This window comes from Eubalaena glacialis, chromosome 3 (assembly GCF_028564815.1).
Source record: "Eubalaena glacialis isolate mEubGla1 chromosome 3, mEubGla1.1.hap2.+ XY, whole genome shotgun sequence".
In the NCBI taxonomy this organism is placed as follows: Eukaryota; Metazoa; Chordata; class Mammalia; order Artiodactyla; family Balaenidae; genus Eubalaena; species Eubalaena glacialis.
Genome location: NC_083718.1, coordinates 35197419 through 35225126, shown reverse-complemented (window position 1 = coordinate 35225126; position 27708 = coordinate 35197419). Strand labels below are relative to the sequence as shown.

The following is a 27708-nucleotide window of genomic DNA, read 5'->3' as shown; positions in this document are numbered from 1 at the left end:
AAGCCACTTCTCATCTGAGGATCTACTCAGCATGCCTAATCAAGGAGAAGACTGCTATTTTTTTTTCTATTCTACATGTACTAAAGTAAGAATTGGCATCTCTAAATCATTTCTTTCTGTGATTTCCCTAATAAAATTGGATACGATTTTCCCAATATACCAAGTCGTCTTTATGTTTTGCTCAGCTATTTATTATCTGCTGTCAGTTTTTTAGTAAAGGGTAGCATTCCTAAGGGAATTCATTCTTCATCATTTTTTTCTCTTCATTTTATGTTCTCCATATTCTCCAAAAATAAAAAGGTTCATAGCATTTAATCATCATTCAGTGTTCTTCTAGCTGTAATTAATCTGTTCAGGGTGCTTTTGGAATTAGGAGCACTTTTACTGTGGCTGGCCAATTTGCTCTTATTTGTGTTAAATGAATGGGTGGGTTGTATTGTACTTGTAGAAATTGTCGTGGGTTGGATTTGACTTTTTGCTTCAGATTTCCTGCTGAATACTAAAGCCACTCTTCTAAATAAGCTTTTGCAGCTTTATTGCTTTTTCTTTGTCAGAGCTTCCTGTTTTTCAGCTTGATTCTTCTATAGCTCCATTTAGATCTGTCTGCTATTTTCTGTTGTTCCTTTATGACTGATTCTATACTTGTATATTATTTTTCAAAAATTTTTCTTAAATCATATTGGTGCTATGTTTAAAATTGTCAGTTTTGAGCAAAGCTTTGATTTTATATAGCAAGTTGCACAATAGCATTTTGTTTCAGATTTTTTTTTTCAAAAATTTTTCTTAAATCATATTGGTGCTATGTTTAAAATTGTCAGTTTTGAGCAAAGCTTTGATTTTATATAGCAAGTTGCACAATAGCATTTTGTTTCAGATTTTTTTTTCAAAAATTTTTCTTAAATCATATTGGTGCTATGTTTAAAATTGTCAGTTTTGAGCAAAGCTTTGATTTTATATAGCAAGTTGCACAATAGTAGCATTTTGTTTCAGATATTAACGTTGTATGAAATACATAGTGAAGTATGGAATTATACTTAAATTCTAATCTATTAACTTACTTTATAATGTTCCATTAAAAGCTAGTTACACAAGTCAGGATGTATGAAATGGTTTTGAAGATTAACAGTAAAATATATTTTTAAAGAGTACCTAATACTCCCACTTGTCTTTTTCAGCCCCATCTCTCAGCTTGTGTCATTCATATTGTCACATCAGATATAGGATGCTGTCAAGAAATAGGTTTTAGGAAATTAAAAATTTGTTGACCTCAGATTGTTCGTGTCATCTCATCTCAGTTGTTTTCTACTTTACCTGTCTCTCCTTACTCCTTTTTGTTTTTGTGTTTGTCTAGATACCAAGAAATGTACAGTGAACATTTTGCCTGGGATCTAGTTTGGTACCACAGTTCTTTTCTGTATTATTCTCTTTGTTCACAGGGTGACAGCTGTCCATTCCGTCACTGTGAAGCTGCATTAGGCAATGAAACTGTTTGCACATTATGGCAGGAAGGGCGCTGTTTTCGACAGGTGTGCAGGTTTCGGCACATGGAGATTGATGTAAGTTTTCAGTTTGTATTATAGTAAGTAGTCTTGTGTCCTGATGGGCCAATAAAAAAATATGGGGGTAAAAAATAGCATTTCATATAACATGTGGGTTAAATTTTTTTAATGACCTAGTGAAATTTTTCTCATTAAAATGTTCACTTAATATCTAGATGTTATATGGTATGAATTGGTATCGTATTTCTTAAAGGTAGTTTGGTAATCTGTCCAAAGTGTAAAAATTATATATGTATATTTGGGGAATATTTGTATGTTTATTTTAAAGGAATCTGAACTTAGAGAAAAGTTGCAAGTACAGTATTATAAAACTTTCTTCTAAGCCATTTAGGGGTAAATTACTGACATTTCCTATCACTTCCAAATACTTTCATGACTGTTTCCTACAAACAAGAAAGATACTCTTTTACATAACTGTGATACAACCATCAAAATTAGAAAATTAACATATATGTATTATTTTCATTGAATCCTCAGATCCCATTCAAGTTTTGCCATTGTACTAGTGATATCCTTTATTGCAGTAGGAGTGAGTCCAGAATCAAGTGTTGCATATAGTTGCCATAACTCTTCAGTCTCCTTCTGTCTCGAACAGTTAGTCTTTTCTTGCCTTTCATTGGCCTTGACATTTTTGGTAGTTTTAGGACAGTTATTCTGTAGAGTGTTCCTCAATTTGGGTTTATCTGATATTTTCTCATTACTAAATTCAGATCATGTGTATTTGGCAGGAATATCACAGAGGTGTTATTCTTCTCATTGCTTTCCATTGGGTGGCGTACAATTTTAATTATCCCATTACTGGTGTTGTTAACTTTGATCACTTCATTAAGGTGGTATCCACCAGATTGCTTCACTATAAAGTTTTCCTTTTTGTATTTAGTAAGTATTTTGTGGAGAGGAACTTGGAGACCTTGTAATTATCCCATTCCTCATCAAATTCTCAAGGTTTTTTTTCTAGCTTTTTATGTGTGAACTCATGGTTTCCTATTTTATTCAATGTGTTATATGTCACTACTATCACTTTTTATCCTCAGGTTGACTCAGTTTGGGCCAGTAAGAGACCTTAAAGCTGGTTTTTGTGTCTTTTTGATGTTTCCATCATTCTTTGAACACGTCTTCACTTTGTGGCCTAACAAGGTTATCCAGGTTCATCTGGTACTTTTCCTCCTCCAGTTGTGGAATCAGCCATTTCTGCAAGGAGGCTTGGTTCCTTCTAGTGTAACTGCTCCTGGAGTGTCACTGCTTCCAGGCATGCAGTGGACAGAACAGAGGAATATATAAATGTATATACATACATTTATATCATTGTGTATTACTTTATGTATTGAAAATCATGAGTTCACATAGATGCTTCCAATTTACCAACACTACAGGGCTTTGTCTAGGCTTCTTATTCATACTTGTAACTCTCTTCTCCAAAACTTGATTTCCATTGTTCTTAATCTTATTTGATCAGTCCCCTAGTTATGTAAACTAGACAGTGTATCACAGCCTATTTCTTCCTCTCAGGCTCTGATGTCACATGAGGCTGCTCCTGCACAGGACGTCTTTCTCACCTTGTTTCGATTCTGACATCCTGTACCAGGGCAGGCCTCCCACCTTGCTCCACTGTGAGGACTCCTTCCTCACCCTGCTCCGGATCTCTCTTCCCCACCATGGATGCCTTTTTCACATCCTTGGGCTTTGATACTCTGTGTTGGGCAGCCCTCCCATGTGAGATGCTTGTTTTCCTCACCCTGCTCATTCTCTGACTGTACCAGGACCCAATCAGAAGAGCCTGCCTTCCTCACCCCACTTGATCTTTGATGCCCATTCTAGGCTGACACTCCATGAGTATACCCTCCTCACCCTACATTAGGATCCCTTCTGCATAAAAGCCTTGCTCACCCTTCTCAGACGCCAACCTTGTGCCAGGCCATCCTCCTACACAAATGCCTTACTAACCCTGACACCCTATGCCGGTTCCACCTTGTCACGTGGATACCTTCCTCATCTCAGTCAACCTCCAACACCTTGCTCTGGGCCACTTGCCCTTCCCTCTCCCAACATGAATGCCTGCCTCTCTCAGCTTCACCTAATGACTTTGGACTGAATTGTTTGAGAGGGGGTGGGGAAAGAAGAAAGAGACTAAATATGCAATTTGTATGCCTGTGGTTATATAAATAACTACTCCATTCTGGTTTCAGATTTATGGTCTCTCAACTACATTCTATGCTGTCTTCCAAATAGGGAATTCACTAAATACATTCAGAAAAAGAAATACTCTGGAACTTTCAAAAAATCATGTTGTAACATTGTGAGCAGAGTGTAAACTGGCACAACTCCTAGGAAAGGTGTGTCAGTCTCTAAGAACATCTGCGTTTGGAGATTTTCTAAAAAACTCATGGGACTTGGCATATGGTTTATTCATGGCTAAGATTTATTACAGTGATATAGTAAGGATACACTGATCATAAAAGAAAAAAACACAGAGTCTGGAGGAATCCATGTGTGGGTTTCTTTTATTATCTTTCCCTCCCATAAGGGGTCACAAAGAACATACACTTCCCCCAGTGGTGAAAATGCAGCAACATGTGTGGGGTGTTTTTGCCCAGGGAAGCCCATTAGATCAGCATCCAAATTTTTTTATTGGGGCTGGTCATATAGGCACCCTCTACCTAACACATACCAAAACTCTAGTCTCCTAGAAAGATGTCAGGTGTTCAGCATAAGCCATATTGTTTGCATGAACAGTCTAGGCACAGTGATCAGTTAACTGACCAGGAGCATTCTAAGAGCCAATTTCCCACATGCCAGGAAAGGGCCAGCCTTACAAGCAGGCTATCTGAGGACTGCAGGCTTAGGGCTACTCTGTTAACTCTTTTTTGCACAGAGGCTTGTTTGGCTGCATCTTTCAAAACTACTAACTGCTTGTACCTTTGTCTCATCTGTACTCATGTGCAAAATGAGATCTATGCAGAATTACTCATTGTAACATAATTTGTAATATGTAAAGTGTATGAAGCAACCGAACCTTCATTTAAAATAAATTTTATTACATTCATACAGTGGAGTGCTGGGCAGCTGTTACCAAAAAATTTTAAAGGGATACTACTTATTTATTTATATGAAAAGATCAGGATATAGTGTCACTGAAAAAGCAAAGGACAGAATAAAGTGTGTAATATACTACCATTTGTGTTTAAAAAAAAGATAAGGAAAAGAATTTATTTTTCACTCGTATATGCATTTTAAATATCTCTGGAAGTATAAAGGAGAAACCTAACAACAATGACTATAGGAGAGGGGCGACGGGATTGGTAAGGAGTCGTTTTACTGTATACCCCCCTTTCTAGATGCATCGACTTTCATTATTCATGGGTTCCATATTTGCAAATTTGTATATATGCTAAAATTTATTTATAACCCCAAAATCAGTACAGATGTCCTCTTCATGATCTATTTAGTGCCATGTTTGTTTGCATTTTTGTGCTTTTTGTTTGTGATTTTGCTGTTTTAAATGGCCCCCAAGTGTAGTGCTGAAGTGCTGTATGTAATGTCCCTAAGTGCAAGAAAGCTCTTACGTGCCTTGTGTAGAAAACACGAGTGCTCGATAAGCTTCATTCAGGTGTGAGTTACAGCGCTATTGACCTTGAGTTCAGTGTTAATGAATCAATGATATTTATTTATTTATTAAAATTTTATTTATTTTTGGCTGCATTGGGTCTTCGTTGCTGTGCACAGGCTTTCTCTAGTTGCAGCGAGTGGGGGCTACTCTTCATTGCGGTGTGTGGGCTTCTCATTGTGGTGGCTTCTCATTGTGGAGCACTGGCTCTAGGCACACAGGCTTCAGTAGTTGCGGCACACAGGCCCTGGAGTGCGCGGGCTTCAGTAGTTGTGGTGTGCGGGCTCTAGGGCATGCGGGCTTCAGTAGTTGTGGCACATGGGCTTAGTTGCTCCGCAGCATGTGGGATCTTCCCAGACCAGGGATTGAACCTGTGTCCCCTACATTGGCAGGCGGATTCTTAACCACTGCGCCACCAGGGAAGTCCCCAATGATATTTATTAAATAAGGTGTCTTTAAACACAGACACACATAAAACAAGATTATGTATTGATCACTTGATGAGAATGTGACCAGGAGCTTTCAGGAACCCAACTCTGTTTCCTTGAGCAGAATGGTTCAGTATTTGCTAATTAAATAATGTGAGCATTAACTGTATATCTTTGGACCATGTGCTATGTTACTATTAAAAAGTTAAAGGAGTAATCATATGTTACTATGGAGGATGTGTTGCTAAGTGAAAATGTACAGAATTATATGGAACAACTTTCTTTTAAGTGTGAATCAATACATTCTACAGGTTTTTGTTTTTGTTTTTTAAGAAAAAGAATTCTATACCAAAATAAGTGACTCTCACTGGGTAATGGCCTAACAGGCATTAATTTTATTTTCCAAGTCATCTTCATTGCTTATGTATTACTTTTTATTTTGAAACAAAATTCAGTAAAAGTATTAAACAGATCAAATAAATGTCATGTGACTCCTGTATAAAGAGGATGCTCTCACAGTAGTCATCCAGTAATTTGAAGATTGCTTTCAGGAAAGAAGTAAAAACTTAAGCAAACACAAATCCAGGAGCAAGGAAGATTGGCATTAGATTCTGCCTCAAGGAGTAATAGAATAATTGTTGTTATTCTAAAAAACAATGGTATCTATTATACCTACCTTTTAAGTGTAACGGGAGACTAATAAATACTATCCAGTTTTTTCAGAGGCAAAGTTATTTGCTGTACTTTCTTAAAATATGCGGCAGTAAGTGCAGGACATAAATTTTTTACATAGTTTTTACCCAATCACCTTTCAGAGATGTTGAGCTAATTTATATTTTCATTATCAGTATGTGGGACTCCATGATTCTTCCACATCCCTACCAACACAGTGTATTATCAAATTATCAATCTCCCAGTATAGTAGATATTGGGATCTTCACCCTTTTTGATACATTTAAGGATCTTTTTGTAATGGTCATTGTTCCTCTGTTTCTTTCCTCCATATTTAAACATTTCTGAAGTAGTGCTTCTGTTCTTTCCCGGAAATTTAATCCTTAGGCTGCTTATTATGAGAGATCCAACATAATGCAGGTTATTAATCAGAATTTAGTTGCTTTTCAGAAGTGCTTATCACGTCTTTTTTTTTCTTTTTCTTTATTGAACTATTTGTTAAAGTATATATAGAAATGTGTACATATCATAATCTTACAAGTTGAAGAATTTTCACAAAGTGAATATACTTACTAGACTAGCACCCTGATCAAGAAATAGAACATTTCTAACACTCTGTCTTCCCCCTTTATCTCTTCATTGTCACTCACCACACCCCCAAAACTAATCACCGTCTTGACTACTCTGCAATAGAGGAGTTTGCCTGTTTTGGTCTTTACATAAATGGAATCATACAGTATGTGCTCTTTTGTGTCTGGCTTCTTTCGTTCTACACCCATGGTGTTAAGTTTATTCCCTCTCATTACAGGATAGCATTGTATTTTATGAATATACTACAATGTATTTATCCATTCTAGTGTTGATGTACATTTGGTTTGTTTCCATTTTGGAGCTGTTACAAATAGTGTTCTTTGAATATTCTTTATATACATCTAATGTGTATATTAGAACTTATGTATGTATTTCTCTTGGACATATATCCTGTTATCCAGCAAATCATTCTAGATTTACCGGTATTCTTGTTTTTCTTGTTCCCCTTTATAAGAGCGAGGTAGCTTGGGAAGGAAAAATACCATCCTAGTGTGTTACATGAACCTTTAGAAGTCACGAATGGGAAGAATTTTTCCAAGTCTTGAACTCTCAGCTTCAAATAATAACTGCAGTTTATTGAGTCTTTTCTGTGTGCTAAGTGCTTCATGTGCATTATTTCATTTAATTCTCATGAGAAACTAATTAATAGCTACTGTTACTCCCATTTTATAGCTGAGGAAAGTGAGACTAAGAGGTATTAAATTATTTGACATCACACGGTCAATAAGTAACATAATAGAGATTCTGACTCTTATCTTTGATTCCATAATCTTACCTACTATATTACCGTGCTTTTCTAAATTAAATGTAGACATTTAGGAGTTCAAGGATGAGGGCAAGGAGGAAAGAATAGCAGACTACTTCCCTGCTCCTTTCATCTCTCTGTCATGCTAGAATATGTTACTTTCAGCAACCCTTCTTCCTCATACTCAAAATCATTTCACATGCCTCAGATTTTTTAACCTTGTATGAACTTTGTCCAGAAAACATGACCAAATTAATACAGGTCACACTGTTTTTTATTTGAAAACAATGTGTTTTTCCTCTTACAGAAAAAACGCAGTGAGATTCCTTGTTATTGGGAAAATCAGCCAGTGGGATGTCAGAAACTAAACTGTGCTTTTCATCACAACAGAGGACGTTTTGTTGATGGCCTTTTCCTACCTCCAAGCAAAAGTGAGATTCGTTTCAATTTTAAAAGAATAGCTATTATATAAAGAATACCTACATGTACAATGTACAGAGTACTTTATAAACATTGCCTTCTTTTAGTCTTGTGAGAGAGCAGTATTATTTTCACTTCACAGGTGAGGGAACTGAACTTTATTAAGGTTAAATGACTTGTACACAGTCATAAGCCAATAAAATAGCAGTCACAATTAAAACTTTGTTGCCAGAATCCATGCTGCTTCACAAATGTTTCTTGGCAAGATAGTTTAGATTACTATAGCTTATTACCTCATTTCCCATTTTCTTATCATATCTATAGAGATTTTCAAAAGAAACTTGATTCTCCAGGCCAGGGGTGTTGGCAAGTCTGGTCTTCCACCTGTTTTGTAAAATAAAGATTTATTGAAATGAAGCCCTGCCCATTTGTTTATATATTTTCTGTGGCCAGATTTTGTGCTACTGCTTCAGAGTTGAGTAGTTGAGACAAGATCTACAAGGCCTAAAATATTTACTATATACCTCTTTACAGAAAAACATTTGCTAACCCTGCCCCTGCTCTAGGGTGTAATCTAAAATGAAACTTACACTCTGCCAAAAGCTAGTATTTATTTCTAAAGTCCTTTTAAAGTGATTTCCTAGTGGAGTGATCAGCCATTTAAAAGCCACATCTGCTATGTGATTAAAATTTAATGGATATATATTTTTATCTCTATTTAAGGGGAAAAAAGGCTCACTCCTTTCTGGTTTAATTCAGAAGTATTGCCCGCTATCTCTTTAAAAAGCTGCTTGATCAAAAAGCCTAGGATTTCGGTATTAAAATTTAACATCTAGAATTTGTAAATAGTTACTGTGCATCTAGCTTCCTGTTTATTCTCTGTTTTGAGCACCCACTTTGAGTGTGTTTACGTGCAGTGAATAGTTATTAGCTGAAAGCCACGTTTTCCCTCCCTGGGAGTTTAAAACCTAATTGGGAAAATGGGGAAATTAAAAATTAGATTAAAATTTTAATTAAAAGACATAAATTAAAAGGACATAATGCTCAAAGAAAATCACCAAACTTATGATAGGTGGTTGGAGATTTTTTTTTTTTTAAACATCTTTATTGGAGTATAATTGCTTTACAACGGTGTGTTAGTTTCTGCTTTATAACAAAGTGAATCAGCTATACATATGCATATATCCCCATATCTCCTCCCTCTTGCGTCTCCCTCCCACCCTCCCTATCCCACCCTTCTAGGTGGTCACAAAGCACCAAGCTGATCTCCCTGTGCTATGCAGCTGCTTCCCACTAGCTATCTGTTTTACATTTGGTAGTGTATATATGTCAGTGTTACTCTCTCACTTCGTCCCAGCTTACCCTTCCCCCTCCCCATGTCCTCAAGTCCATTCTTTACGTCTATGTGTTTATTCCTGTCCTGCCCCTAGGTTCATCAGAACCATTTTTTTTTTTAGATTCCATATATATGTGTTAGCATACGGTATTTGTTTTTCTCTTTCTGACTTACTTCACTCTGTATGACAGACTCTAGGTCCATCCACCTCACTACCAATAACTCAATTTCATTTCTTTTTATGGTTGAGTAATATTCTATTGTATATATGTGCCACATCTTCTTTATCCATTCATCTGTCGATGGACACTTAGATTGCTTCCATGTCCTGGCTATTGTAAATAGAGCTGCAATGACCACTGTGGTACATGACTCTTTTTGAATTATGGTTTTCTCAGGGTATTTGCCCAGTAGTGGGATTGCTGGGATATGTGGTAGCTATATTTTTAGTTTTTTAAAGAACCTCCATACTGTTCTGTTGGAGATTTTTGATGAATTGGGACTGTATCTTCTATTTTTAATTTATGACTAACTTTGTACGTCTAGCTGTGTTGCCCACTGTGCCTGAGTCACCAGAAGAGGAAGTGAAGGCTGGCCAGCTCACAGTTCAGCAGAACAAATTATCTGTCCAGTCTAATCCCTCTCCTCAACTGCGAAGTGTTATGAAAGTGGAAAGTTCAGAAAATGTTCCTAGCCCTACACATCCACCAGTGGTAATCAATGCTGCAGATGATGATGAAGATGATGATGGTAAGCTTTAGCTCTTTCTTTAAGGCAAGTAAATGATCAGGGTAACTTAGTGAATTAGAATCAGACTTGAAGCTCTAGACCTGTTTTTAATTGGAAATTTGCCTTAAATTCTGATAATATAGATCAGTTTTCTGAGGAAGGTGATGAAACCAAAACACCTACCCTGCAACCAACTCCTGAAGTTCATAACGGATTACGAGTGGCTTCTGCCCGGAAACCTGGGGTCAATTTAAAACAAGGTAAGAAGAGGCTATATTGATGCTGGTTCCTGCTCATAAATCTTACAGCACTGTTGAGTGAGCCCAGACTATTTTAAATACCTTTGAAATTTAGTTCATGATTACCACCACCTCCATCTTCCTTGCGCCCATTATACACACACACACACAATTTCTCTTATTCATTGAACAAACATTTGAATGCCAGCTGTGTACAAATAAAATGCAAAGGTGAAATGGTGCTGGTTCCTCATGTGGTTGCTATTTGCATTCTTAGGTGAATGTTTGAATTTTGGGATAAAAACTCTTGAAGAAATTAAATCAAAGAAAATGAAGGAAAAATCAAAGAAGCAAGGTGGTGAGTTATCAGGAGTTTTGACATGGAGGATTTTTTTTTTTAATAAATAAATTAATTTATTGACTTGGTTCCCCCGGGTCTCAGTTGCAGCAAGCGGGTTCCTTAGTTGCGGCATGCATGTGGGATCTAGTTCCCTGACCAGGGATGGAACCCAGGCCCCCTGCGTTGGGAGCATGGAGTCTTAACCATTGGACCACCAGGGAAATCCTGACACGGAGTATTGAATGTTGCTAGAGAAGAATAGAAAGGACACTTCTGCAGCAATGAAGACCCAATGCAGCCAAAAAAAAAAAGATACTTCTGATAATAAGGACACTTGACACCAACCAAAATGAGCAAATAGATTTTGATTTTTGTGGCTTCTTTGAAGTAAAACACAGTCTTATTTAAATCACAGTTGCTTTTTTAACCCATTGCAGCTGTTTCAGTCCCTAACTGTTCAGAGTTAGGCATGTACAATGAAGAACCTGAAAGAACTTGTTTATTTTGAGAAATGTAACTCTAAAGAATAGCATATAAGCTTTTTTTTTTTTTTTTGAACGCATTGCATGATTTGCGGGATCTTAATTCCCCAACCGGGTATCGAACCCGTGCCCCCTGGAGTGGAAGCATGGAGTCCTGACCTCTGGACCGCCAGGGAATTCCCTAAATTATTATTTAAAAGAGGAAAAAGTTTATTTTGTAGTAGATGAATTCTTCCTCAAGAGCTGCTAGGATTTTCTTCTGGTGCTTGCCTTAGCCTGGTCGATCTGTATTTCCAACCCTAAAAATTATATAGTGTGAAATGTATTTAGAGAGAATCAAATGGTTGGTTCTAAGTGCCTTCTTGCTAAAGATTGTTCCATAGCAACTTTGGAGTTGTGTTTTGCAGATGATTGAATATAGATGGAAAATATTGAATTGACACACTTAATAGCTGATGTGCTTCTGAGGTTAAGTTTAGAATAATGTTAGCCTTCCTAGTAAATAAAAGTACATTGAGTGCCTGAGTCACTCAAAACAGTTTTATATTTTACTTTCACATTGTGCCAAAGGCAGATAAAAAATAAGATTATCTCCCCTTTCCCTACTCCATTTCACTGTGGGCAAACGGGAACAGAAAAACTGATTGACTTGTAGTCCAGTGGTCTGTGTTGGATTTACCTGGTCTCAAAAGCAGAATTTCTTGACTTCTGATAGCTTTATTTTCCATAAATTATTTACTGTTCTTTGACTCTCTATATTTAGAAGGTTCTTCGGGAGTTTCCAGTCTTTTACTTCAACCACAGCCCATTCCAGGTCCTGAAAAAGAAAATGTCCGGACTGTGGTGAGGACAGTAACTCTGTCCAACAAACAAGGTGGGTATAGGTAGGTCTTAAGAGGTGTCAGCCTACTACTTTTAAATGACTGGGAGAGCAAAATGCTTGGGTTGGTATATTGGTGGATTTGCAGGGAGACTTCAGTATGTTGATTGGATAGAACGATGAAAAATTAGTGCATTTGACCCTACTGTTTAAAAAGATGAAATTCTTAATCATGCAGCTCTCACATTATGTATTGTATTTGATTTTTACATATACTGTTTATTTTATCCAACAAATTTATTGACTGTCCATTGTAAGTAAAGAACTGTAATAAACCTTTTAAGTTATAGAAAAATGTAAAAGTCTTTTCCCTTACTAGTTTTAAATCTGATAAGGAATATGACACAAGTAATTGTAGTATGCAGATACATTAAAATGTGCCATTCAGACAACAAAGAATCAGAGGAAAGAGATCTCACTTCTTGCTGGGGTGATCATGGAACGTTATATAGGAGAGTTAGCAGTGGAGTAAAGTATGATTTCATTTAACATATGGAAGTGCACAAGCAAAGGTATAGTTGGGTTTTATAATCAGTTGGTTAGACACAGCTTGTCTTTGTGTACTTGGCTACTATTAATTAGGACTGTGCTATTGCTTCCCTTTGGGCTGTGCATTTGGTTATTTAAATTATTATTTAATAGGTTGATTTTTTTTTTTTTCTTTTAATGTGGGTAGTTTTCCTTAAGACTGAGATCTGATTTCCAAGAGACTGTAATATCAGAGCATACTTTGTACCCATTAGTAGTTACTGAATATGGAAAAATTGGCTAATGGTAGAGAAATTCTGTTTTTGCCATTTTAGGAGAAGAACCTTTGGTAAGATCGAGTCTAACCGAGAGACTGGGGAGACGAAAATTTTCAGGAGGTGAGATAAGTTTTGAGCATATCCTTTGTTTTCTGCTTGTTTGTGCATTACATATCTCCTCCAAGATTCTCTTTATACAAATGCTCTGTCAATATTGATATTAACTCCCTTGTATTTCTGGCTGAAAGCATGTATAAAATCTTTTCATGTTTTTGACATGTGCGAAGTTATACAAATTTATAATGTTTTAATTAGATTATGGCCAACTTTTTAGAAGGTACTCGGTTTAAAAAAGAGTAAAGAATATCTCTGTTTCTATGGATAAATTGAAATTTGAGTTTTTAGAGGGAAAACAAAGTGTCCAGTTAATATAAATTCAGTCCTTGAATTTATTAGTGCTATTTTATACTTAGGGAAGTATTTTACCATGTAACTGAATTATTGTATACTGACCCTAGTGTATCTGTCTCAAAATAATTATTTTGAAAATCTTATCTGACTTCAGAGGTTCCTTCATACTCCTTTAAAATGTGCTTATGAATATGAAATCTTATCTGTTTTGTGTTTTGTTTTATACTATTCTCGCTGCCTGAGAAATTTAGGTAAAAAATTATGGAAATAATCTATTTTAATATCAGCATATGTGTAATAAACTTTGTGATTTGGGGTTGTATATTTAAATTACAAATAAGAGGAGAGAGAAAAGTACATTCTGTGTAGGGTCTTTAAAGTTTTTATGGGACCCTGCTAAAGTTCTACCTTCAGTCAAGTGATCCAAAGAATAGTTTTTAAAACTTGTGACATTTAAACAGCTTGTATTGAGCAATGTAATGCAATAAACCAGGAGTCAGGAAACTTGGTTCAGGTCCTGGCTCTGTCACTAATTGGTGACTTGGTTAAGATACAGCATCTTTCATAACCTTAGATTTCTTATCTGGGATTGAAGAAAGGGGCTCTTTGGCCTTTGGAGTCTTCATGTCCCTGGAAAATTTTAAATTTTATGGTTCTTTTGCTGTCCTCCTAATCATCCCAGTTGTATTTAATCACAGTTCAACCTAGAATTCAACAGTTGGCTAGTTAAAGATTTTTTTTGTGCATGAAGATTTTTTTTTTCACATATTCCTAATCCTGAATTTCAGCTTTAATCAGGGTTTATAATCCTCCATTTATAGTTTTAGTTATTTGGTAAATGTTAATTTGTGCATTCTAATTTTTTTGTCTCCTTCCTTACCTCTTTTTTCTGGGACATTTTTATTCCTTCTCTAACATTGAGTTATAAGGAAGCTAGTGAATGAACACATCATATAAATGCAGAAAACTTACAGAATTATTCTACATTGTCTGTTTTTGCTTGTATTCCTTGACCTTGCTAAAGATTGACTTGAAATCTTAAACTGAGTTCCCTCTCTCTGTTTGTAGGTGGTGACAGTGATCCTCCATTAAAGCGTAGCCTTGCACAAAGGCTAGGGAAGAAAGTTGAAGCTCCAGAGACTAACACTGACAGAACACCAAAGAAAGGTACTTTTGTTCTAATATACTTTGTGTGTGTAATCCTGACGCTTGTCTCTTGTAATGTTAACAGGTATGGTTTGTCATTCTTTTTGTTCAGGTTAATAAGATTATTATCTTCTTGTGTCTGTTTTATTATTCGTTCAACAAACATTTGAATGTTTACTCTGCTGGATTCTAGGTAGACACCATTGGATAAAAATAAACACCGTCACAGACCTCAGGAGCTTGTAGTATAATGGCAGATAGGAATTCTTCCACATATTGTGATAAATTCTGTGACAGAGAAAGTACACAGTGTTATGGGAGCACATAGGAAGGGCACCTAATCTCACCATCTGTCAGGGAAAGGTTCCCAGAGGAAATGATATTGAAGCTTAGACCTGAAACATGATTTAGCCAGGTAAAGTTGAAGGGCCAGAGGCAGAGAGTATAATACACAGAAGGCACAGAGCTCAAGGGACTCACTGTGTCTGAATCAGAATTGGAATGAAGAGCATGGTAACTGGAGAGGAAGAAGGGATTGGTCATATAGAGCAGGAGTCCCCAACCCCTGGGCCACGGACAGGTAGCGGTCCGTGGCCTGTTAGGAACCGGGCCGCACAGCAGGAGGTGAGCAGCAGGTGAGCAAGCGAAGCTTCATCTGTATTTACAGCCACTCCCCATAGCTTGCATTACCCCCTGAGCTCTGCCTCCTGTCAGCATTATGGTGAGTTGTATAATTATTTAATTATATGTTACAATGTAATAATAATAGAAATAAATGCACAATAAACATAATGTGCTTGAATCATCCCAAAACCACCCCCTCCCCACCCTGGGTCCGTGGAAAAATTGTCTTCCACGAAACCGGTCCCTGGTGCCAAAAAGTTTGGGGACCGCTGATAATAGAACCTTTTAAGCCATATTAGAGAGTTTGGGCTTATCCTAAGATAGTAGCAAACAATGGGAAAGTTATAAACAAGGATCAGAGATCCTCATATTGGCATTTTGGAACCATCATCTAAAATATGGAGAAAGGGTATAAGAGTGCTGTCCAGGAATGAGTTAGCAGGCTGTTAAAATAATCCAGGCAAGAGGAGTTAATGGCATAGATTTAGTGTTCTAGAAGTTGGTATGAAGAGATGCAGACTAATTTGAGAGATATTTGGAAGTTAGAATGATTTTATAGTTGAAGTTTTATTTATAGAAGGAAGTAAAGGGTTGGATTTTTTTCCCCTTGTCTCACTTGCAGTGAAACAGTGGTGTTAATTACCTACAAAAAAAAAAAAAAAGGTGTTTTTTTCCTTGTTGTGTTTAGTTTTAACTTCTGCCTAAGATAAGATACTTCTTTCCACTTCTCCCCTAGCCCAAGAGGCTTTGATGAGTAGATGTTCTTGTTTGGGGGCTTTCTTATATTCTGAAAGCTGTAAACAGAAATTACTTTTTTTCTTTGCAGTCAAATTTCCTTCCCTTTTGCCTATCAATCGTATTGAAGACTCTCATAACTAAAGAGCATATTTCAGATGGATCTAGGGGGGAAAAAACCTTTTGATGCCAATAAGATTTTAGAATGATAAGATTTTAGAATGTTGCACAGTAACAAAATTATTTCCTTCAATTCACTAATTTTTGCTCTTCAGATGTAAAAGAGAGGACTTTTTCTTTGTGCTTTCCAAAGTGCTCTAGAGAATCCATTATTTGTATAGATCTATCTGTACTGTGAAGAAGAAAAGTTCTAAGACCTGAATAGATTTTTGAAAAGCATTTTCATTAGAAAACAAGTATAAGCCTAATTTGTGACCTTTGAAAAAGATTTTTGACCTATAAAAAGTCTCTGTTCAACTTTTTTTTTTAAAGACAGTGTTCATTTATTGATTGATTGATTGATTGATTGCTGTGGGCTCTAGGCGCATGGACTTCAGTAGTTGTAGCTCACGGGCTCTAGAGCGCAGGCTCAGTAGTTGTGGCGCACGGGCTTAGTTGCTCTGCAGCATGTGGGATCTTCCCGGAGCAGGGCTTGAACCCGTGTCTCCTGCATTGGCAGGCGGATTCTTAACCACTGCACCACCAGGGAAGTCCCCAACTTTTTTTTTTTTTTTTCCCCAAACAGTTCAAGTTTCCAAGTCTCTGAAGGAGCGATTAGGCATGTCAGCTGGTCTAAACAATGAGGAGGCAGCAGGTAGGTAAACTCTAATGCCAGCTCCTGATATTTTTTTCCTTGCTGTTAGAATCTTTGCTTTTTCTCCAGTTTACCTTTTGAGTTATGTTGGGGCTTATGTTTTCTGTTTTTTGTGGGTTTGCTTTTTAAGTAATAGTTTTCTCACTGGAATGAGTTCTCTTTTTGTAGTTAAAGGTGGCAAAATGATTGTTTATGATAGCATTAATAACCAGAAATTAGAAATAATCTAAAAAGCTAACAAAAAGGAATTAAGATAGTTATGTACTAAAATAATTGCTGTCATGAAAAGTCATGTTCTGAACAATAATGATATGGGAAACTTATCCCCTTGTATTGAACGAAGAAAGGTTATGAAAGTATACACAGTGCTTTTGTCTTAGGGCAACATACGAATCTTTTTTGGGGGGGGGTGGGGAATGAAGTTTATTTTCTTATTATAGAAACATATTCCTTAGGGAAAATGTCCACATACATATGAGATGATTTCCAGTTTTATAAAAATATATGCCTAGAAAAAAAGATACACCGAAATATTAACATTGGTTTTATCTGGGTGTTGAACTTTTTTTTTTTTTTTTTAGATTAAATATATATTTAATACAGTTTATTTAATTTTTTACAAGAATATTTGTGGTGTTGTCAGAATTTAATTCTTTAGATTAATAACTCGTTCTTGAGCCACAATTTCCATTAAGATCCTTTATTCTTGAAGTTATTTTTTATCTTATTTACTAAAGCCTAGAGTATATTTAAAAGTACTCCTTTAGTCAAATATTATATATCCTAGGATGACATACACACTTTTTCTCAAGGTTCCTATATGGGTGTTGAACTTTTAAGTAATTTTAATTTTCTTCATCATATTCCTCCTGTACTCTAATTTTTAGACTTTTAAAATTGTGAGATATAACTACCTAAGTGTATATACCTATGTACAATTTTAAAGAATAATAAAATGAACATTTTGTGTATTCAACCATCCAGCTTTTTTATTAAAATATTGCTGGATTCAGTAATGCATTTAAATTTTTATATCTATATGTATGAACGGTGTTAGCCTGTGCTTTTCCTTTTTCATCCTATCCTTATCTTTAGATAAGGATAAGTATCATAAAAAGGGAATCTGATGTCAAACATTCTTTTGTAAACAACCTGAATTTACTCTTCAGAAACTTTGAGGATTTCCTCTTTTTTCTTCCTACTAGGCTGGGACTTCACTATGATAGATCTAAACATGGATCTTTTTGTTCATTATGCTCAGTGTTTAGTGGGCCGTTTGAATCTAAGGACTTAACTTTTTTAGTTGTAGAAAATATTCCTCTAATTTCTTTGAGTATGTCCTCCCCACCCTTCTTTTTGTTTTCTCTTTATGGAATTGTTATTAGATGTTGGAACTTTTGGACATATGCTCCATGTGTCTTAACCTTGCCTTCATACTTTCCATTCCTTTGTTTTTTTGCCTCACTTTCTATGACTTTTGCTTGGTTATATTAGGAATTGACAAACTTTTCCTATGAAGGATCGGATGGTAAATATTTTAGGCTTTGAGGTTCACAATCTCTTGTTGCAACTACTCAACTCTGCCACTGTAGTGTGAAAGCAGCCATTTGCAATATGTAAATGAATTAGTGTAGCTGTGTTCCAGTAAAGCTTTATTTATAAAATTTAGACCATGGCCAGATTTGGCCCATGGACTATAGTTTGCTGACCCTGTTCTAGATGGCTGATATTCTACTAGCCTTGTCTTTTTTTTTTTTTTTAATTAGGTTGGATTTATTTTGTCACTTGGCTTTTTGTTTTCCAAGAACTTTTTTTAGTTCTCTGATTTCTCCTTTTGTACAGCCTGATTTCAGGCAGTTCTGGGGCTTCTTTCTTTTTTTAAAAGTAATTTATTTTTTATTTTTAAAAATGTATTTTGTTGAAGTATATAGTTGGTTTACAGTGTTGCATTAATTTCTACTGTATAGCAGAGTGATTCATTTATACATCTATACACATTCTTTTTCGTATTTTTTCCATTATGGTTTATCACAGGATAGTGAATATAGTTCCCTGTGCTATAAGTAGGACCTTGTTGTTTATCCATCCTATATGTAATAGTTTGCATCTCCTAATCCCAAACTCCTAATCCATCCCTCCTCCACCCCACCCGCCCTTGGTAACCACAAGTCTACTCTCTATGTCTGTGAGTCTATTTCAGTTTCATAGATAAGTTCATTTGTGTCATATTTTAGATTCCACATGTAAGTGATAGTATATGGTATTTGTCTTTCTCTTTCTGCTTACTTCACTTAGTATGATAATCTCTAGTTCCATCCATGTTGCTGGAAATGGCATTATTTCATTTTTTATGGCTGAGTAGTATTCCATTGTATATATGTACCACATCTTCTTTATCCATTCATCTGTTAGTGGACATTTAGGTTGCTTCCATGTCTTGGCTATTGTAAGTAGTGCTGCAGTGAATATCAGGGTGCATGTATCTTTTCGAATTATATTTTTCTCTGGATATACGCCCAGGAGTGGGATTGCACGATCATATGGAAATTCTATTTTTAGTTTTTTGAGGACCCTCCATACTGTTTTCCATAGTGCTACACCAGTTTACATTCCCACCAGCAGTGTAGGAGAGTCCCTTTTTCTCCACACCCTCTCCAGCATTTGTTGTTTGTAGGCTTTTTGATGATGGCCATTCTGACCAGTGTGCCTCATTGTAGTTTTGATTTGCATTTCTCTAATAACTAGTGATGTTGAGCATCTTTTCATGTGCCTGTTGGCCATCAGTATGTCTTTGGGAAAATGTCTATTTAGGTTTTCTGCCCATTTTTCGATTGCGTTTTTTTTTTTTAATTGTTGAGTTGTATGAGCTGTCTCTATATTTTGGAAATTAAGCCCTTGTTGGGCGCATCATTGGCAGATATTTTTCTCCCTGTCTGTAGGTTGTCTTTTCTTTTTGTTTATGGTTTCCTTTGCTGTATGAAAGCTTGTAAGTTTGATTAGGTCCCATTTGGTTGTTTTGTTTTTGTTTTTGTTTGCTTTAATTTCTATTGCCTTGGGAGACTGACTTAAGAAAACATTGGTACGATTTATGTCAGAGAATGTTTTGCCTATGTTCTCTTCTAAGTTTTATGGTGTCATGTCTTATATTTAAGTCTTTAAGCCGTTTTGAGTTTATTTTTGTACATGGTGGTGTGAGGGTGTGTTCTAACTTCATTGATTTTACATGCTGCTGTCCAGCTTTTCCAGCACCACTTGCTGAAGAGACTGTGTTTTCTCCATTGTATATTCTTGCTTCCTTTGTCTAAGATTAATTGACCGTAGGCATGTGGGTTTATTTCTGGGCTCTCTATTCTGTTTCATTGATTGGGGTTTCTAATTTGAATCTTTTTTTTTTTTTAATGGGTTTGTATGTTATTTTGTCTTCCTCATTGCTTCTCTTCATTTTGGTTCATTTTTAATGTTGCTTTTTCATAGTTGTAAGTACTGGGCCTAGGTTTCTTACAACCTAGAATCACTGGGCCCGTGATCCTAAAGGTCTTTTTCCCAAGTGGTCCTCTCTCCTGGCTGGGAGATCTGTTTGCCTAAGTAGAGACGGTGCACTAAATGGCAGCTTGTGTCGGTTGCAGGCTGCAAGGCTGAGGGCTCATATGATTGCTACAGTAAGAAAGCCTTTCTTTACTTTCAGAGTGCAACTAGTTTCATTTTCTAGCTTTGCTTTTTACTTTTCTCCCTCACCTCTCCTTTTTCTTCTTGGCATTTGTGAAAGCCTGAAATTTTCACGCTCTACTTCTTTTCAGCCCCAACATCCTCATAATGTGCTCCCTTCCCTGACAGATTCTCCTGTTTTTAGGGAGCAGTTCTCAGGAGAAGGTCTTGATTGATCCAGCTGTTCTGTTGTAAACCATCCTTAATTTATACCACTGTTAATTTTCATACTAGTTTGGCAGTTTTCTTTGCCTGTTTTTTGAAGAACAGATCTCACTCCTATGGTTTTATCTATTCTTTTTCTGTTTCTCTAATTTCAGACATCTTTCTGTCTCAAATTCCTCAAATTTATGTTCTGCCAGTAGCATCCTTGTTTTCCATTGCTATTGTGGATTTATTCTTTTAATGTCTTCTCTATTGTTTTGATGAAATTTTGTAGTGTAGGGAAACAAGGTCTCTGTGTCACCATTCACATTCTTTTTTTTTTTTTTTAAATACATGTATTATTTATTTATTTTTGGCTGCGTTGGGTCTCTGTTGCTGCACGCGGGCTTTCTCTACTTTGTGACGAGTGGGAGCTACTCTTCGTTGTGTGGCCTTCTCGTTGTGGTGGCTTCTCTTGTTGTGGAGCGTGGGCAGGCTTCAGTAGTTGTGGCACGAGGGCTCAGTAGTTGTGGCTCACGGGCTCTAGAGCGCAAGCTCAGTAGTTGTGGTGCACTGGCTTAGTTGCTCCGTGGCATGTGGGATCTTCCTGGACCAGGGATTGAACTCGTGTCTCCTGCATTGGCAGGCGGATTCTTAACCACTGACCATATTCACATACTTTCTTAAAGTGGTGGTTTTGAGATCAGACTACCATCTTGAAATGGAAGAATTTTTATTTAAAAAACCTAAGAAAATCAGTGAGTGCTTCCTCTGTAACAGGTACTGTACTAAAATAATTAAACATAGTCACTGTTCTCATGAAGTATCTAGTATGGTTGGAATTACAAGGAGTTACCATACTGTGTGATCAGTGCTGTGATCAGAGAAACAAACTAGACTGGAGGGCATCAGGTTCTAACCTGAACTCACTTTAAACTAACTAAACAGCAGGAGAAATGAGACCAGTAGGGAATATTCCATATAGAAGGGACAGCATATTCAAAGATTCAGAAGGTGAGACAGAAGTGATATGTTTAAGGTTGTAAAAGGATATTTTTTGTTTTGATCTTTCTTTAAAAGGTGTTGGTGATTAAATATGTGTGTGTATAATCTCCAAATTGTTCTTATTTTTCTCACATCGCTTCATTATTTCTTTCTTTAGGCCCTTCAGTAATGAGGACAGGCGTATGTGCCAAGTGTGAAATTTTCTCTTTAGTTTAAACAAATATAGAATGATTAATGTATCATTAAAAATAGCTCTTCAGTGGCATGCCAGTCTCTGGGCCTTTCTCATTTTTCTTCTGTCTTGTCATGTGTTTTACTTCCTTTTCATCCTTTCGGTGTCACTTAAATATTACTCTGAAAAGCTTCCCTTAACCAATCTGTAGAAAAAGGTTGGTGTTCTTGCTGTATGCTCCTACATAGCATTATACAATTGACCCTTGAACAACATGGGTTTGAGCTGCGTGGGTCCACTTATACGTGGATTTGTTTTCAATAAGTATGTACTACAGTACTACACGTTCCATGGTTGGTTGGTTGAATCTGCAGATGCAGAACCATGGATACTGTAAAGTTACATATGCGGGTTTTCAACTGCATAGGAGTTGGTGCCCCAATACCCCATCCCAACCCCTGTATTGTTTAAGGGTCAACTTTACCTCCTTTATGAAAGCTGTTATCATTACCATACTTTGTCGTTGTTTAATTATTGGTCCGTTAGACTGCGAACTATCAGTACATGTGGGCAGAGTTTGCATTTTGCTTGCCATTATATTTCTAGCATAGTGTCTAGCATGTGTTTATATCTGTGCACAAATGGAAGAATTTATTTTTATTGGTAAGATTTATAATGACAAGCTTCTCTAACTAGTAAATGGCTTTCAGGATCCTCAAGAATAAGCTTCTGAATAGCAATCCAAATCACTAATTTTTGCCTCCTAAGAGTTTTCCTTGAGGGGCATTATCTAAAATTGAGGTTGAAACTAATGTGCTTTTGACCATTTTAATTGCTTGCCTAAGTGATACCACTCTATTGGACTCTGTCCTGATCCAAGAATAGAGAGATCATAAGTCATTAAGAGATGAAACCCAAGTACAGTGATTTGTTTTTCCCCCATGAAAGCAGAGAGAGTTACTAAAGTTGGTGAGATCCACGTGAAGACATTAGAAGAAATTCTTCTCGAAAGAGCCAGTCAGAAACGTGGAGAATTGCAAACTAAACTCAAGACAGAAGGACCTTCAAAAGTTGATGATTCTACAACAGGAACAAGAACCTCCTCCACTATCCGAATCAAAACGTTCTCTGAGGTCTTGGCTGAAAAGAAACACCGGCAGCAGGAAGCAGAGAGACAAAAAAGCAGAAAGGACGTAACCTGCATCAAGCTAAAGACTGATAATGAAATTAAAAAAACAGTGGTTTTGCCACCTGTAGTAGCCAGCAGAGGACAATCAGAGGAACCTGCAGGTAGAGCGAAGTCTATGCAGGAAGTGCATATCAAGACGCTGGAGGAAATTAAACTGGAGAAGGCTCTGAGGATGCAGCAGAGTTCTGAGAGCAGCACCAGCTCCCAGCCTCAGCCTGAGGCCACCCCAGGGGCAAGACGGCTTCTCCAGATCACTAAAAAAACAGGTAACAAAAGAACTTGGTCTGTAGTACCACTTCCCCAGATAATATTTCAAAGGGCAGTATTCCACAGGATATTCGTAGGAATTCTGTGAGAACTTTTCTTTACTCAGATAACTTTGAAAACCACTGGATTAAAAGAAGTTAAGCTGGGCACTGAAAGAAGTTAAGCTGGCAGTCCAGTGGTTAGGACTCTGTGCTTCCACTGCAGGGGGTATGGGTTCGATCCCTGGTTGGGGAACTAAGATCCCACAAGCTGTGAGGCGTGCCAACACCCACCCCCACCCCACCCCCAAAAAAAGTGGTTAAGCTCTTTCTTTACAGCAACTGTATAGAGACCTTGTTATTTTAATGTGCATTTTGAATCTGTTTGAGGACTAAATAGATTTTGTCCACAATTTTTATTTGTCCTATCTTATTACTTTTATTAAGAAAAGTTTTGTGTAACTTCATCTGTTACGAGGTTGCAGCATGAATAAAATTACTAACGATGTGTTTAATGTGAATCTAGGTATAAAAGAAGAGAGGAAACTTAAAGAAGAAAGTGTTGTTGCTTCTCAGAGCAGTGTTACTAGAACAGAGGCTAAAGAGGTGAGTTTATTTAGAATCATTTTATAATTTTGTCCGTGGCAAGCAAAGGCTAGATGAATGGTATATGTGCTTTTTAGTTTTAGTTTATAAGTTTTCTATTTAACACTTCACTGATATATCCAGGTAAACAGTCTTCCACTATGCTTATAATTTTCTATGAGAGTTTTCTGTACTTCTGTGTATATCGGTGTTTTCTGCCCTTTTAAAGGTGTTTTTAATTGGCCATTCATATTTTTTAAACTAAGTTCTTCCCTTGCCTTTGAGAGTAATGCTACTCATTTATAAAACTCAGGAACTTTTATTTTTTAAAAAGAATGAGGAACCCTATAATTCCACAGTCCACAGTCCAAAATTACCAAGTTTCAGTGACTGCCTGGCAATTATTTAGTTTTTTTCATGCATTTCTTTCAGGCCTTTTCTTTGTATATGTATGTACGTGAACTTGTTTAATGTTTAACTCATATTTAGAACATAGGCGAGAACTCTACAGTGTATCATTTTGCAGCCTGCTTTAACTTTACCATATTAATAATTCTTTAAGACGATTGCTTTTACCGGCCACATAGTGTTCTATTACACAAATATAGTCTGTTTCTGGACTGGATTTTGTTTTACCCAGTTAAGATAATGAACGTCTTTGTACATACATCTTTGTGCAAGTGTCTGATTAGGAACCATTTGTGTTAGACTTACGGTCATGATACTAGCTTGTAGAATTTGGGTTTTTATTGTTCCACACATCTTTAATCTTTTATCTTGATCTTTCTATTTAATATCATATAAAAGGCAAAAGCTCTTGTGTTCTAGATCATGTGAAACTTTGCTTGACTTAGATGTTAGCTTGGTAATTTATAAACAATAATTATCAGACAGGTTGTTGGAGGTACTAGATTTTAATTCTGTCGTTTAAATTTATCCATAGACTTCAGATGAGACCACAGCAGTTGACATCACTAAAATTCAAGTCAAGAGATGTGAGACAGTGAGAGAAAAGCATGTGCAGAAACTGTCGGAGAAGGGAACCTCACAGAAGGAAAAATCAGTTTTGACACTCCTTCGGGGAGATTTAGACACTTGCAATACCCAGTTAGCAGAGAAACCAGTGCTCACTACCGTGCCAGACATCACACGGCTCCTGACTAAACGGCCTCCTTCAAAATTACCCCAGAAGACAGAGGTAGAAACCTCAGGGATTGGGGACTCAAAACTGAATGTGAAAGGTGCAACACAGACCTTGGAAAAAAGGGGTAAAGGTGAATGTTTTTTCTAGTGCATTTTGCTTTAGAATTTCAAAATTACCAAGTTTCAGTGACTGCCTGGCAATAGTTGGGTTGAATTTTATTTGCCTTTGTATACTGGTCACACAGGTGGGTAGTAATATTTCTGAAAATTCTATTTAAGAAGACAGAAAGACTAGATGAGTTCCTTTTTCGCAATTTAAAATTGCTGTTTATAAAGCTTTGTCTAAAACTTTCCATGGTGCCTTTTCCCTCTGGTTTTGAAGGAGAAAAACACCAGGGAAGCAAAGAGCAGTAGCAAATTCAAGAGGCACTGAAAGGAATTGTTTGAGAGAGAGAGAGAGAGAGAGTGTGTGTGTGTATACATATATATACACACACGTAGATACATGTGTGTATATATACACGTGTGTGTGTATATATTACGGCCAAGTGTAGTGCAGATTGCTGGTGGATCATTTTCAGTCTGGTTTTCTTTTTTGGTTAGTTGGTTGGTTCGTTTTTTACTTATTTGTGCTGTTTCTATTGCTGAGAAGGAATTTTGATATTCTGAATTATTCTCCATGTAAAAAGGGGATTATTCTAGCTTTTAATCAGATATTTTCTGTCTTGTAGCTAAACCTAAACCTAAAGTGAATGTGAAGCCATCTGTGGTTAAAGCTGTCTCATCACCCAGACGGGCCCCAAAACGCAAGGCAGTGGAGGTCCACTCTGCTGTCATTGCAGCTGTGAAACCACTCACCTCCAGCAGTGTCTTGCAGAAAAGCCCAGCGAAAAAAGCAGCTGTGGTAAGAAGTAAATCCAACTCAGTGGTGCTTTAGTCTGTGTGGTAGGAAAGTGGGCAAGATTAAATTCTCTGTTAGCTCTCTCTGTATTATGTGTAATTGTTTCTGTCAATTCCTAAGCATTTTAGTTGTTTAGGTTGTTACTGCATATTATGTTTACAGCTTAAACATTTGCAGTGGCAGGGTGAGTTTTTTTTTTTAACCTAATTAAGATATTTTGCTTAGTTATACCCTCAATCTTTGGATTTATTCTTGGATTCCCAGGCTTAAAGAATGGTTCTAAGAAGGCAGCAAAGAAAATGAATCTGCTCAAATTTAAAAGCCTGACTCTCCCACTGAATTACCTTACTCTCACTTTTGTAGGCTGTTGTCCCACTTCTCTCTGAAGACAAATCAGTCACTGTGCCTGAGACAGAAAAACCTAGAGACAGGTAATACCTTGCAATTCTTTTTAACCAAAATTTAGGCCGCTATTATTGTTTATGCTCTCTAGAGAATAACACTGCTAAATAATTTGAAAAATTTACAGTTTAGCCACATCTAAATAAATCTGCTAAACTTCAAATTAATTGCAGGAAAACATGATATTCAGGGTTGCTGTTCTTTTTAGGTGCTGTTGTTTATATTTTGCCTGTATTATTGAAAACAGTTTTTAAACACCTGTCTGGAGTCTCCTTTAAAGGATGAAAATGCTTTATCCCAAATCAGTAAAACAATTCTTTGTTTATGTGTGTCTTCAGAAACAATTCTTTGCTAAAATTCTTTGTGTACCTGAGACTGGGTGGTCCAGCCAACCATTGATGAAGGGCAATTATCTAATAATCTTTTGGGGTTTTTTTTCTTACAGTTTTGTGCTGCCTCCAACCCAGTCCTCTTCAGATCCTTCCCCACCAGAAGTATCTGGCCCTTCCTCATCCCAGGTGGCCGCAAAAACTCGCCGACTCAGCTCTGCCTCAACAGGAAAGCCCCTACTCTCTATGGAGGATGATTTTGAGAAATTAATATGGGAGATTTCAGGAGGCAAATTAGAAGCTGAGATTGACCTAGATCCTGGGAAGGATGAAGATGACCTTCTGCTTGAGCTATCAGAAATGATTGATAGCTGAAGGTGGTAGTAGAACATTTAAAACAAAAACACAAAAAAAAGACTCACCAAAAACTGGACTTAGTTTAATCTATTATAACATTTATCCAAAATGATCATTTCTTTAGTCTAGAATTTTCCCCAAATAAGAAGTATACCTCTGAATTATCCATGTGTGTTCTGGATTCCTTGGAGTCAGATTTTTAAAGTCCCTTGATAGTCATTTTGTCCATTTGATGCCATTGTTTAGCATCTTTGAGAAAAAAGTTCTGTCTTACCCTCTCTCCACAAAAAGACTGAGTGGAAGACCTAAGTGAAAGGGTACAAGAAAACTTAGTGACTCCTTGAGGTGTTTGTCAGTTTTGGCTTTTTTCCCCTTTGTTGTATTATTTCTTTTATGTATTGTCCTAATGTACCTATTGTTACCTGCGTTTGAAAAGGATGAAGACAGCTGCTACCATTAAGGACCAAATTTCATGCCACCACTAAAAAAAATCCACTCAGTCTGTGTTAAATTGTACATCTTTTTAAAGGTATTTGGAGAATTCAACTAAGCTTTTAGAGACAGCTGAGCAGCTCAGGAAACCTGTAATCTGGACATAACTTTTTGGATGTGATTTTCATGCTTCTACTGCTCTGTAAGCCTCTGAAGAGCAATAGCTGATTTATTATTACTGTAATTTTTAAGGCTTTAAAGTGCCTCAGGGGTCCTCTGAAACTAATTTTCTATTTCTGGGATTCCTTGGACTCTTAATAAGAGATGGTGACATAATGATTACAGGAATTTATTTTTTAGTAAGAAAGTTGTCCCTTCTCTTCTTCAGTACTTGCCACCTTACTAGCATTGAATTATCACAGGGATAAAAATTGGTTAACTTTTAATTTCTAATTCTCCTAGCAAACTCCTCTTGCCCAGTATTTATTTGGTGCCCTTTAAACATCTGAGGGGGGCGGAAATGAACTCATTCAAGCTGCCATTATTTATCTATGGACTGTAGCAGTATGCTGAACTGTACTGTAGCAGGGATTATCGA

The 27708-nt window shown here is 36.7% G+C and overlaps 1 protein-coding gene across 5 annotated transcripts; it reads left to right on the top strand.

Annotated features, from left to right (window-relative positions):
* Positions 1-7: 7 nt before the first annotated feature.
* ZC3H11A (zinc finger CCCH-type containing 11A) lies at positions 8-27666 on the top strand. Of its 5 annotated transcripts, none has more exons than XM_061187471.1 (16): positions 8-85; positions 1437-1556; positions 7907-8030; positions 9902-10105; positions 10228-10344; positions 10601-10681; positions 11909-12019; positions 12829-12891; positions 14251-14349; positions 16433-16501; positions 22479-22982; positions 23488-23567; positions 24490-24814; positions 25421-25593; positions 25954-26021; positions 26438-27666. In XM_061187471.1, the coding sequence occupies exons 1-16, from the start codon at positions 32-34 to the stop codon at positions 26694-26696; spliced, it is 2451 nt and encodes an 816-aa protein (XP_061043454.1). In that variant the 5' UTR covers positions 8-31; the 3' UTR covers positions 26697-27666. The 5 variants fall into 5 exon arrangements, with proteins under 5 accessions (XP_061043454.1, XP_061043452.1, XP_061043453.1 ...); XM_061187469.1 differs by having other exon boundaries at positions 24490-24820; XM_061187470.1 differs by having other exon boundaries at positions 22476-22982.
* The last annotated feature ends 42 nt before the right edge of the window (positions 27667-27708 follow it).

What these genes read in the sequence shown, in the direction of transcription:
- ZC3H11A (XM_061187468.1), top strand. Translation starts at nt 32, where the DNA reads ATGCCTAATCAAGGAGAAGACTGCTATTTTTTTTTCTATTCTACATGT. An exon ending in TCTATTCTACATGTACTAAA is followed by an intron (nt 86 to 1,436) that starts GTAAGAATTGGC and finishes CTTTGTTCACAG; the next exon opens with GGTGACAGCTGTCCATTCCG. An exon ending in GAGACGAAAATTTTCAGGAG is followed by an intron (nt 12,892 to 14,250) that starts GTGAGATAAGTT and finishes CTCTGTTTGTAG; the next exon opens with GTGGTGACAGTGATCCTCCA.